Source organism: Anolis carolinensis, chromosome 1, assembly GCF_035594765.1.
Source record: "Anolis carolinensis isolate JA03-04 chromosome 1, rAnoCar3.1.pri, whole genome shotgun sequence".
NCBI classification, from domain to species: Eukaryota; Metazoa; Chordata; class Lepidosauria; order Squamata; family Dactyloidae; genus Anolis; species Anolis carolinensis.
In genome coordinates this window covers 249,684,882-249,698,399 of record NC_085841.1, presented here as the reverse complement: position 1 = coordinate 249,698,399, position 13,518 = coordinate 249,684,882, and the positions used below count along the sequence as shown (strand labels likewise).

The 13,518-nt window shown below is 39.2% G+C and overlaps 1 protein-coding gene across 12 annotated transcripts in view; it reads left to right on the top strand.

Moving 5' to 3' along the window:
* The window catches only part of sema5b (semaphorin 5B), a 583,141-nt gene that overhangs the window by 328,627 nt on the left and 240,996 nt on the right, over positions 1-13,518 (top strand). For all 12 annotated transcript variants that reach the window (XM_062971530.1, XM_062971492.1, XM_062971628.1 and 9 more), the window contains one exon: positions 1,519-1,564. In XM_062971530.1, the coding sequence (XP_062827600.1) occupies positions 1,519-1,564 (46 nt within the window). The remainder of the gene's footprint in view (positions 1-1,518; positions 1,565-13,518) is intronic.

Below are 13,518 nucleotides of genomic sequence, written 5' to 3'. Positions count from 1 at the left end.
CAAAGTTCCATGTTTTTCTCTACTTGTTGTGGTGTTAGAATTCATCAGAAATATGGATGCAAATGTGGGATGTGTATCTACATAATGGCATGCTCGTGGTTTGTGTTTCTTTTCCTACCCAGATACTGCATTAGTTTGATTCTGCAACTTCTTTCCTGAGCTTTCAACTTTAATGTTGTGCGTGCCCTAGAGCAGTTCTACTTCATTTGGTGGTCTGTTGGTGGATTTCTAGGAAAGAAACAGTTTTAGCCATTGGGCACAAATATGGTACAGGTTCTGGGACATTAGAAAGAAGTGCTTGAGGCCTCTAGAACAGAAATCTAGGAGCACATTTCTCTTTTTTGGCTCCTTCAAAAATGCATTTTTTATCTTTTTAAAGTTAAATCCTCAACCTGGCACTTTCTATACGTGTTGGACTACAAGTGGATGTATAACAGATTTAAGTGTGTATGAGTGTGTTTTAAGTTAAAAGATTATGTTAGTGAAGTTCGAGAAGTGTATTGACTGCCATTTAACTAACATTTCATATTGCATACAGAAAGCTGTTTTCATAATGCACTAAAACTGTGACATTAAGCTTGTATCTTTCTTAATTACTTTAATTCATTATTAATATCAAGACAATACAGAGTTTATGGTATAGTATAGTATAGTATGGACTAATTTTAGTAGTAACTCTCAAGCAACCAGAAACTTTATCTGGCATCTACCCCATGGGTGTTGGTTAATCGAGAGTCTACTAAATTTAACTACTGGTAGTTGCATTTCCAGCTCTGGCCTTTACTTAGGGCCCTTAAATCCCAGGAGTAACTGGGATATAACCCCCCCCCCCCCATTTTTAGTTTTTGCACTTCAGGAATACCAGCAGGCCCCTCAAGGACATGTTTTGGGGGGAAATGGGGGAGGGTGCCACCCCGCTCCTTTGAGCTCCAGGACCATGAAGAACCAGGATCTCTGTGGGGATTGATCCCCAGGACTGCCTTCCTGGGAGTCAGTTCCCACAGATTATTCACCTTCAAATATCCAGACCTTAGCTTAAGGTCCAGATCTTTCCAGGTGTCAAATTACTCTGGAGCAAACAGGGATATCCCAGTTTTCTCCAGATTAATTTGGTTTTACCTGAGACATCATGTGGACTCTTCAGGTAAAACCGAGACAGGTATCGGCCTGTCTGGAAGGGCCCTTAGCTGAATAGGGCTTGAATTGTCTTCTGATTCCAATCTTTTCTGCTTGAGACTAAATGAAATGCAGTGCTTATTACAGGCAATGCCAAGGTTTAAAATTAGCTTGAAATGTAGGTTTCAATGTCCATCAAGACAAAAGTGCAGGGGTTTCAAGAGTTCTGGTGTTGCTACAAATTTTATTGAGAGAGCACCAAACAAGAGTGTCCTTGGTTTACTGCCTATGGAAATGCCATGTGCTCCTCTGATTCCAAAGTAGTTCATTTGCTATACACTATTTATTTGCTCATTTCAAAAGCTTCTGAATGACCTAATACTGTTTTGCTTGCTTTCACAGAAACTACCTCTTCAGATTAAGTCTATACAACGTTTCTCTTATTCAGGTATGTTCACCCTTTCAGTCAAAAACTTTATCTGTTTGCATAATTAATAGGCTATATAAATACCCTTTTATATAAACTAAATACATAATGGTATGGTAAGAGATGACAATGAGTGGGTTGGATGCCCAGCCACCAAATATGGTATAGGTTACCCGCATTTGACTGGGAGAAAATTAACCTTTCTGCTTTGTGTCATATTCATATTTAGCGTGAGCCTTGGTGTTGAATATTCCCTATTTCTCTCACTAAGATGATTTGTTTATTTATCTATTCCATCATATATCTATGCTGCTTTTCATTTTTAAAAAATCAGATTGCAATAGGTCATAAAATAAAAGCAGTGCAAAACATAAAGGTATCGAATTGCAACATTTTAAAGCAATTAAAAGGTAACAGTCCTATATTGAGAAAGTAGATATAAATCAAATAAATAAATGCTTTATGTTCAGCAGTCATATATTTTTCTTGCTAAATTCTTTGTCTCCTGTGTTTTGACCAAAGTGGGATGGGCTGCTGCCAAGAAAGGGCTTTGTATTAGACTCAGTTGGTCTTGTGACAGCTAGGCTGTGCAAGCTTAACTAAAACAATGCAAAGAAATCCTCAGCTTTTATTAATGCAGACATCAGCAGCTTTTGGAGAAGGCTTTTGCTTTGCTTTTCCATCACTATTCCTGAGTCTTTGTTGGCTCTGTACGAGCAGAAAATGCTGAGGAGTGGAATTTTGTGGAATTCCATAATAACATGATAAGGCATGAAAAGCTATCCAAAGAGAGTTGTGTTTGAAAATATGTATTGCTTTTGTCCTGGTAGCAGTGGCTTCATTTAGAGTAAAGTGCAATAATAAGTGTAATCATTTGTTCTAGTACTGTGGGCTACAGTTCTGAAACCGTTATTAAAGTTGTACAACTTCATCACATAACTTAAATTCCATTGAGTTCTACACTTAAAATTTGGTATTCCACTGGGTTGCAGTTTTTGAGTATTTTAAACATTGAGGGCAGTATTTTTTTTCCAACACATCAGGAAGAGGTGAGGAAATTGATTTTTTTCAAAACTCCGGATGTTTTGCCAAATTTCTAATGAAGTAGCACTTGTTGCTTTTAGGTTAGGATCACCCAAATTGGGGGAGGAGTAAAAAAAAACTTTTTTGGGCAATTTCCTTTTGCTTCCCAAGCAGGAAGGTTTGGTTGTAAGCTACCTCATAACGCTTCTACTTTGCAAAAAAATAAAATAGCCTTTTAGGGTACCTTTATTCCTTCCTTGCATGATTTGTCTGTGTCCTGTGTTGGGAGGGCCAGTGCAGTTGCCGTTCCAAATGGGTTTCCCTACCATCCCTTTTCTCTCTCTCCCTCCCTGCTGTTGGGAATTGTGGGAGTTGAAGTACCAAAAGACACTGAGAAGGATGGTGGGTGTGGCCAAATGTCTGCAGTGTGGAAACCTTTTCATTGAAAAATATGCAAGACAACTGAGTGCACTAAATAGTGTGATTAAAAGGTCGGGAAAAACTCCATTTTATTACGAAATGGAGTTAGACTGAACTCTATTCTTCTGAACACTTCCCAGCGTAATCTGATGAAGTCTGTAGTGTCAGGTTTTAGCAAACCCAGCCTTGCAGGCCAGTGAGAGCCACCATGGTGTAGCTGTTTAATATTGGACTATTTCTCTCCAGACTAGGGCTCAAATCTGCCCAGTCATGGAATCCCGAAGTGAGTGACAAAGTCATACCCCCTCAGCCTCAGAAGAAAGCAATGGCAAATATTTCCACCTTAGGGTTGCCGTAAATCGAAAACAACTTAAAGATACACAACAACAAATACAACGGGGCAGGCATTTAGTGTTTTATATTGTTATGACTGTGATGTTCCATTCATGTAACGAATAAACTGTTGAGATCACAGGCTTGAACACTAGTTATTGACTTCACTCCTACAACTATCTTTAGCAGCATGACTGTTTTCAAAGGAAGTACTAAATTAGTTTCAGAACTGAAGCTCACATTTTTGAAAGACAGATTTGTCTCCGCGACTGAATTTCTTTATTTTTCTAATGAGCAGGGAATGAAAGTAGGATTTGAACAGAGTACAAAGATAAATAGCTAATCCATTACTGGGCAAAAGAGAGGAAAGTGGGTAGAAGTGGAGTATATCTCCTTAGGTATATGTCATGAGGCTTGGGATCTGTCCCATCAAAGGGCAGCCTAAAGAATCTGTCAGAGGCAGAGAGCTTTGAGGGATTAAGAGCTTCATCTTCCAGGGCCTTAACCCGAGTTTCCAATCTCTTGAGTCAACTGAAAAGTGAATGCTCTGGACTAATTACATTATTTCATAATAATTCACACAGAATGAATAGGATATAGTTTAATCCTTGCTACTGTTTCTTTTCCCCCATTGCTAGAAAGTTTCTGCTTCTTGTGGATTACTATTGTAGAAACAGACATCATTTTCTTTGCATCCTACTTGTTTCTTTTTTGATGTGTGGTTTCCTCTGAAGAAGCACATTGCTTCCAGTAATATCAATTAACAGTTGGGGTGACTCTTTAAAAGGCAGGATTTTTTTGCTATATGATAACCTACTAAAAGTAAACAGAGCCTCCCATTTTATCTATTTATTTTGACATTAAGTGGTAGTTTCGCTTTTTATCATCTTTGTATTTTATTGTCTTATTATTGTATTATATTATATTATTGTGGTTTTAATCTGTTTATTTTACCTGTTTGATGATGTTTTTTATATATGTATTTTATTTTGCTTATTGTTTGTTTTGGGCTTGGCCCCACATACCATTTATGTGTTTTAAATGCAATTTTTTATCCTGTATTTTTGTTTTAATTGATATATTGTATTACTGTTTTATCTTTTTATAGTGTGATTTCTATTATGTTGCCTATATTTTGCCCTATATTGTTTGGGCCTCTGCCCCATGTAAGCCGCCCTGAGTCCCCGCAGGGAGATGGTGGCGGGGTATAAATAAAATTTTATTATTATTATTATTATTATTATTATTATTATTATTATTATTATTATTATTATGTTAGTTGTCCTGAGTCCCTGCGGGGAGGTGGAGGCGGGATAGAAAAATACATTATTATTATTATTATTATTATTATTATTATTATTATTATTGCTGTTGTTCTATAAATGACAAATCCCAAACCAGAGGAAATGGAAGGGGGGAGAGAGGCTCAGTGGGGTTTTGAAGCAATTAAGACCACCTCTTCTTGGGTTGCTGACCCCAAATAGCTAGATGTTGGGGTCCCGCAGAACATATCATGCGACGTGCGGGGCTTGACAAATCCAAGGCTGGAGTTAAAATTGCTGGAAGAAACATTAACAACCTTAGGTATGCAGATGATACCACTCTGATGGCTGAAAGTGAAGAGGAGCTGAGGAGTCTCATCACCAAGGTGAAAGAAGAAAGCACAAAAGCCGGGCTGCAGTTAAACATCAAGAAAACCAAAATTATGGCAACCAGACTGATTGATAACTGGCAAATAAAGGGAGAAAACGTGGAGGCAGTGACAGACTTTATATTTCTAGGTGCAAAGATCAATGCAGATGCAGACTGCAGCCAGGAAATCAAAAGATGTCTACTTCTTGGGAGAAGAGCAATGGCCAACCTCGATAAAATAGCGAAAAGCAGAGACATCCCACTGGCAACAAAGGTCCGCATAGTAACCTATGGATGCGAGAGCTGGACCATAAGGAAGGCTGAGCGAAGGAAGATAGATGCTTTTGAACTTTGGTGCTGGAGGAAAATCCTGAGAGTGTCTTGGACCGCAAGAAGATCCAACCAGTCCATTCTCCAGGAAATAATGCCCGGCTGCTCAGTGGAGGGAAGGATATTAGAGGCAAAGTTGAAGTATTTTGGCCACATCATGAGAAGACAGGAAAGCTTGGAAAAAATCATGATGCTTGTGAAAATGGAAGAAAAAGGAAGAGAGGCTGACCAAGGACAAGATGGATGGATGGTATCCTTGAAGTGACTGGCTTGACCTTGAACGAGCTGGGGGCGGCGATGGCCGACAGGGAACTCTGGCGTGGACTGGTCCATGAGGTCGCAGAGTTGGAAACGACTGAGTGAGTGAATGAAGAAGAAAAGGTTTTCTGAAAGTCACCTAGTGGCTGTTTTAGACATTTACACGAATCTGTTCTGCAGGGCTTACCGTGGACTCTGCAGAAGATGCTTCAGCTGTATTTCATAAAAATGGAAATCAGCTTGTTTAGGAAGCCTTGCACATTGTTGGAAATAGCAACCTCTCAAGCCTCTCACTATTTGATTTATTAATGTATATGTTTGCTAACCTGTATTCTATGTGTATGTTGATTTGCCAGTTTGATTTACTTCTTTGGTGTGGGAGGGGTTATAGACATGTGATTGTACTGAGCATGTTCAGACTCAGGACTCCATTTTGAATTCAGTATGTGTTTGGTTTTCAATGTCCAGACCTCATTGGAGGTGGATGCATGTCTCTGTTTAGAGACTTTAATGGATGTATGAATACTTATCAACTTCAGTGAGTACAATTGAGACTTTGAACTATGGACTATTGATTAAGAACGATACCCTGTGTACTCCACACAGAGAAGCTATATCATATCTATAACTGAACTTCAATAAGAAATGTACCTGTATGGTTTTGTTTTTTTTAATCGTATCAGAAGCAACTTGCAAGTCGCTTCTGGTGTGAGAGAATTTGCCTTCTACAGAGATGTTGGCCAGGGGGTGCTGGATATGTTACTGGGAGGCTTCTCTCATGTCCCTGCAAGCTAGACTGATAGACGGAAGCTCACTCTGTCTCGTAGATTCAAACCAGTATCCTTCAGATCAGCAACCCAACCTTCAGATCAGCAGTTCACAAGGGTTTAACCCATTGTGCCACTGCAGCTCCCAAGCCTGTATGGTGAATTGATACAAGATGTTTATGAGTAAACAAGATATGTTCTTTTTCAAAGAAGATTTTTTTAAATCTCTAAATGTATATTTTAAACTAAGAGGTTTAAAGAGAGTGTATATTTTTGGGCAATTTCAACTGCAAAGAAACAACCATCCTCTGCTAACCAAATATATTTTTTGTAGTGGCGTGTCTTTGCCCTTGGCAGTCTAAAGACATGGTTCTTCAGTTTAACAGCTGAAGTTACCTGTGTGTCATTACAGTAATGTTTGTGAATATCATTTGTTAAATAAGTTGACTTATAACAAGATTATGCTCTTCTTGACTAGTGGTTTTCAAAAGGTGTTCTCCACATATTCATGGAGATTCACATTTGCCAAAAGGATATATGCCCAGAGACTGGGTGCAGTTATTTTCCAGTAGGTTATGCAATACACATGCTGATTTATTATGAGTAAATGTTGATTTTTTATACCAATATACCTGAGTTAATGTAAAAATTTCTCAGGCCAAAAGAGGTCATGAATGGAAAATGTTTTAGAAGCCCTAGCCAAGACCATCTCTGGTGTCAGATTTTTTTTAAAAAAAAATTAAGTAAACCTCTTAATCAAATAATCAAGAAATGAATTTGTGACACATCACATAGCAATTGGCAATATCAGAGTGGTGTGCAAGTTTCCCCTCTTGGAAGACTGGTGGCAAATGTAACATCTTCAATGCTCAGGCGAAGAAATGAACCACACACAGTATGTGCTGCTTCTCTCTAGAAACATTTTTCTAGAGATTTGAAAGTTGTAGGCCATCTCTTCTCCTAGCATCAGAAAGACCCCTTTTTATATCAAAGAATCCAGGACGTACCATTTTGCAGTCCTTGACTATAACATCTGTGATTCAACATCTGTTCTGTCTTTCTGTCAAGATATTCCAATTAACAGCTGTAGTGTTTCAGAGTACTGCGTGAACAATGCCTAGAGAAAATATTAAAAGAAAACTTACACAAATTTAATCTCTTGGATTCTTCATCGTTTGCTAATAGTCATTCATTAAAGCATTGCATTAACACTAATTTCTTTTAATGTAAATAAGACTTAACATTACAGTTTGATCAACAAGATTAGATTATTTCTACCAGAGTGTTCTAGTTTTCCTACTTTTGACATTTTGAAGAATCTCATTTTCAACATTTTCCCACTGCATCTGATTATTTGATAGATTTCCTTGCCCTCCCTTCCAAAAATTTTTTAAGGAGAAATAAGATGTTATTAAGTATGCAGCTGTCAAAGCATATTTTGATATACAAGTGTTAGCTACCAGAAATGGAACTGATGCTAAGCATGAGTGATTTCATTTTATCCTCCGTTGCTCTGCTTTTTTCTCCTTTAATCAGGAAATTAACATTTCTTTCTATTTAGCATATGACAATCATTTATCACACTCTGTGTATTGTGCATGATCTCTCCTCTTTAAGAGAGAGGAAGTAATACTATTATCTTTGAAAAGGAATAGTTTTGTTTACATAGAATATTCTTATTTCTTCTGATCATCAGTAAGGGCTGAGGGTTCTCTGAACTTTTCCCGTGATCTCCTTAAACTTTCACATTCTTTTTACGTGAAGTGCCACTACAAAACATAGTGATATATCTCAGTTTGCAAGGCTGTTGAATGATATAGTTATTTTCTTTCAAACCATGCTCCAGTGTCTAATGAAATAAAGGGAAGTTTGTTCAATGTGGCTGAGCTCTTACCTTCCAATTAAGCATTTCCTTTTATTTAAGGCTAATGTGTGTACATCAGTCGTCTGCCTAAAACGAAAACTAAGAAGTGATGCACATTTCCAGCAAACATTGTAAGTGTTTCTAAAAGGGTTAAACTCTAATCCCCCAGTGATCACACAGAGCCAAGAAAAGGGCTTTTTTACAGTAGACTTCACAATTACGAGATTAGTTGGGAAATGTTGCTTTTTAAAAAACAAAACAAAATCCCCATGGCATGTTTTAAATAGTAAATTATGTCTGAACTGACTGAGCAAAGCACATTACTTGTGTGCATAAAACTGGGCCGTCTGGAGCTCGGTTGGTGGTACAGAGTCATGTGGAGCGTATAGAGTCGTACTGAGAAACAAATGTTAGTTGATACATAGAGTTCCCATTTTCTTCAGCACATCAAGTCAGAATCAAGGTTGTACTAGATCTTTTAGTTATTGAAGTCTTTGTCATTCTATTATTCTTTTATTCCATGAAAATCAGAGTTGATGTATTAGAATGTAGGTGCTGTTAAGCAAGAATGACAGTATAGTATAGTACTGTCATTCAGTATAGTATAGTACTGTCATCCACGGGGAATACATTACTGTGGAAAGAATAAGCCATGGTTAATAGCGAACCTTATTAATTAATGACTTTCGCTTAAAGTTACTTTAGAGCAGTGGTTCTCAACTTTTGGGCCACGGCCCAGCAGTGGGCTGCAAGAACAAAAATCTGGTCTGCAAGTCTCTTTCCTCTTTCTTTATTTTATTTTATTAATTTTATTTCCACTCCATTGCATTGGATAGAACATATCAGCTCTAGATTATTAAATATGGTTTTCTGTGGGCAAGCAAAAGGCAACTACTGGGTGGCATATGTTCTGTATCAGAAACTAGAGCTGATGTGGTCTATCCAGTGCAGTTTTCTGAATCTGCACCCCAAATAACCAAACCAAATCTAAAGTTGACCAAAAACTGATTTGTAACCCTTTTGGTACTATTGTTGGAGAGTGGGCCCTGGTCAAAGTGGGCCCTGGCCAAAAAAAGGTTGGGAACCACTGCTTCAGAATCACCCTCGAGAACCTAGAAAATTCTGAGAAAGGTATCCTCCAGGATGACTACATCCAGCAGAAACATACTATAGGATCTAGAAAATTCCTAGAGAGGACATACCATATTCTGTCAAATGCCGGTAGGCGAAACCATGGGTACCGATCCCATAGAGTTATATTGTATAATAGAAACTGCCCTTCTGGATTTCTAGATTTCAGCTCACTCTGTACAAACAGTCAAGTTACATCCTGTTTTTTCAGGTAGAAGTGCAGCACTGTGAAAGATTCATGCATGAGGAGTCTCTTCCATGTAATGCCTTCTCCCACGCTCAGAGATAAAGGTCATGCATCCAAATAATTGGCATTATGTCCAGGGCAGGAAAATAATAAAGATAATAATAATAATAATAATAATAATAATAATAATAATAATAATAATAATAATAATACTTTATTTTAACCCAGTCTTTCTCCATTAAGGGACTCTAATAAATGGTCTCTTCAGACAAAGCATACATTATTAACTGATGGAATTTCCAGTGCTTGAAAAAATTCTTGTAAAAATTAGTTACAATTGCTGTTCTATAGATACCACCAGAAGGTGTTTACCTTTATAGTTATCATTTTAAAAAAATAATATTCCCCTTTTCCTTACTGAAGTGAAAATGAAATAACAATCTTTAGTTCTCTTTTTTGAAAGAATGAAAATCCTGTACCACAGATCGTTAGCCTGTGATTCAAAACATAGCTAACTAGTTAAGATCCACACTACCCAACAAAAAGAGTTGTTTTTGTACATTGCCAATGAACTGAATCTATCCCTTGTTATCTTATTATATTGTGATGCATTTGTTGTTATATGCCTACAAATCGTATGCCTTAGGATCATCTCACGACAATCCTAAGGTGAACCTATCATGGTATTTTCCTATTTGTTCAAAGGGGATTTTCCTTGGACTTCCTCTGAAGCTGAGAGAATGTGAGTTGCCCAGGGTCACCCAGTGGGATTCAAACCCAAGTTATAGTCTAATGCACAAATCACTGCACCACACTGGGTTGTTATTGTGAAAACAGATTAACCACAGCTAGTTTACTGTTTGTAATACATTATTGTGGGTATATATTTTTTTCACCAGAAGAGTTATAATAATGTCCAAAGGTTCAAGTCATGCTGAAAAAGTAGTCACATTTATGAGGAAAGGGGTCTGTGTCAGGGATTACTAGCCAAGGTAACTATAGATTCAGAAACCTTCTTGAATACTCAATTCCTAGGTATTAAGAATACAGGATGACTTTGCTTTCATGCTCTGCTTGTGGACTTCCTGGAACCTGCTGATTGATCACAGATGGAAACTAAATACTGGACTATGAACCTTGGTTTGGTCAAACAGAGATTTTCTATGTTATTTCAAACCAGTTTCAGAGCTTGGAATTCATTCTGCTATTCCCGATTTAAGTACTGTGGATGATCTTACATGTTTTGAGATGGTTCATGAGGCATCAATATGAAAGACTGCATTGTGTAGTGATCTAAATGTCGGACTTAAGGCATTGGAAGACCAGAGTTTAAATAGATTTTGCCAAGAAGACCCCATGAAAGTGTCACCTTAGTGTCCCCATGAGTTGGAAATGACTTCAAGTCACAGAACATGAGGCACTGGCAGCATGACCTGGAGTGATTGTAATCAGGATAGCAGATTCTTTCATTTTCAAGGGGATTAGCTGGCATTGATACATTTGGCTCAAGTGTAAGCAATGCTGCTTCATAAAAAATGACTCCATGGGGTAGCTCTAGCTTGTTTTCATTGACAATAGTGAATGATGTGGCCATTCTTAGCACAGCTTCATGGTAATTCCCTTAAATACATAAGGTATTGCTGAAATCCCCTATGCATGTTGGGAAAAAATAAACCCCATTGAATATGTAGATGCTCACATTTCAGTAAATGTGCTGAGGATTGCCTTTTAGCTTGGAAAGGTTAGCATGCCAATGTGATGTTTCTCTGCATTTTAGAAAGCGCTGTAGTCAAGGATACCATTGAGGAGGGGGCAGGAGGCATTCAGCAAGGTGCAAGTGATAGATACATTGGAAGTTTAGGAAAACTGGTAATAATAATTTTTAAATATAAATAGTAATGCAATGGGAGAAGATAGGGGTCTATCTTAAGTTGTACTGAGTTGTCATTCAGGCCAGCCTGTCACAGATTTTAGCTGGTGCTGCATGTTAGTTTCACTTAAAAGAGTTTTCTGGATATCTTACTTTCTTCTATATTCATGTAAGCAATGCTGAGAATTCCAATGTAAAGTGAGGAAAGAGCAGAAGAGATGAAGTGTTGATTGGGGAGCAGAGGAGGAACACAGCTGATGATGGGTGGCAGAGAAAGTTCAGCCAACAGAATGTTGCATGCACATACCCAAGGTAATCCGTGTGATTCAAGGTTTATCTAAAATTTGGCTTCTTTTATTTGTCTGGAGACATGCAGAGATCTGCCTTAAAAATGTTCAAGCTGTTGCCTCTTTTCCAAAAGAATGCAGCAAAATTTATCGCAGTTACCTTTGATATAGAGTCCCTGCTTTTTATGCCATGGTCCATTATGAAGCATAAATACAACATTTACAACACACAATTCTGTCATCTTCCCCCCAATTTCTACCAGTTTTTATTTTCTCATCTTCTTGCTTATATATTCGTACTTTGAATTATGTAGGAAAGTTGCAAATCTTGATGTCTAGGTTACAATTTAGTCATGATTGTTCCATAAATTTACCAGAGTGATTGTTATTTACTGTCAAGTCAACTTTAATAATAATATAATAATAATAATAAAACTTTATTTATACCCCGCCACCATCTCCCCAACGGGGACTCGGGGCGGCTTACATGGGGCCATGCCCAAGACAATACAATAGACCATAACATAATACAATTAAATAATACATTACATAAAATAAAACAGTACAACATAAGATCAAAACAGCAATATAACACGAGCGGGCCGCATGAATACTACATTTAAAAACTAGATTAAAAATTAAAACTCTGGGTGAGAAAGGGATCAGAATAAAACCTCGAGGGACGGGACATCAGATAGTGAACCAGTCTAGAGGATAAATATCGGGGGGGAGTAGCATAGAACATTTACTCTCCGAAAGCACACCGGAAGAGCCATGTTTTTAAATCTTTCCTGAAGGCTAAAAGGGTGGGGGCTTGCCTGATTTCAATGGGCAGCGAGTTCCACAAGCGAGGGGCCACCGCAGAGAAGGCCCTCTCCCTTGTTCCTACAAGGCGAGCCTGAGATATAGGTAGTGGCGACAGGAGGGCCTCCCCCGATGATCGGAGAGGTCGGGCAGGTTTATGATAGGAGATACGGTCACGAAGGTAGGCGGGTCCCAAACCGTTTAGGGCTTTATAAATGATGGTCTGCACCTTGAATTGGGACCGGAAGATGAACGGCAGCCAGTGGAGCTCCTTAAACAGGGGAGTAGATCTCTCCCTGTAACTCGCCCCCGTTATTAGTCTGGCGGCCGAACGTTGGACCAGCTGTAACTTCCGGGCCGTCTTCAAGGGAAGCCCCACGTAGAGCGCATTACAGTAGTCCAGTCTAGAGGTAACTAATGCATGCACCACCGTGGTCAAGTCAGACTTCACGAGGTATGGTCGCAGTTGGCGCACAAGTTTGAGTTGTGCAAAAGCCCTCCCGGCCACCGCCGACACCTGCGCTTCAAGCGTCAGCGCTGAATCCAGGAGGACCCCCAAACTGCGGACCTGTGATTTCAGGGGGAGTGCAACCCCGTCCAGCACAGGTTGCCACCCAATACCCCGATCCGACGAGCGACTGACCAGGAGGGCCTCTGTCTTGTCAGGATTGATCCTCAGCTTGTTCCTCCTCATCCAGTCCGCCACAGCGGCCAGGCACTGGTTCAGCACCCAAGGAGCTTCCTTGGAGTCAGGTGGGAACGAGTAGTGGATTTGTGTGTCATCTGCGTAGAGATGGCAACACCCTCCAAAACTCCGGATGACCTCTCCCAGCGGTTTCATGTAGATGTTAAAAAGCATGGGGGATAAAATAGACCCTTGCGGGACCCCACAGGTCAAAGGCCAGGGGTCCGAGCAGGTATCCCCCAGCTTCACCATCTGGGAACGGCCCTCCAGGAAGGACTGGAGCCACTGCAAAACAGTGCCACCGAGTCCCATCCCGGAGAGCCTCCCCAGAAGGATACCATGGTCGATGGTATCGAAAGCCGCAGAGATGTCCAGGAGAACCAG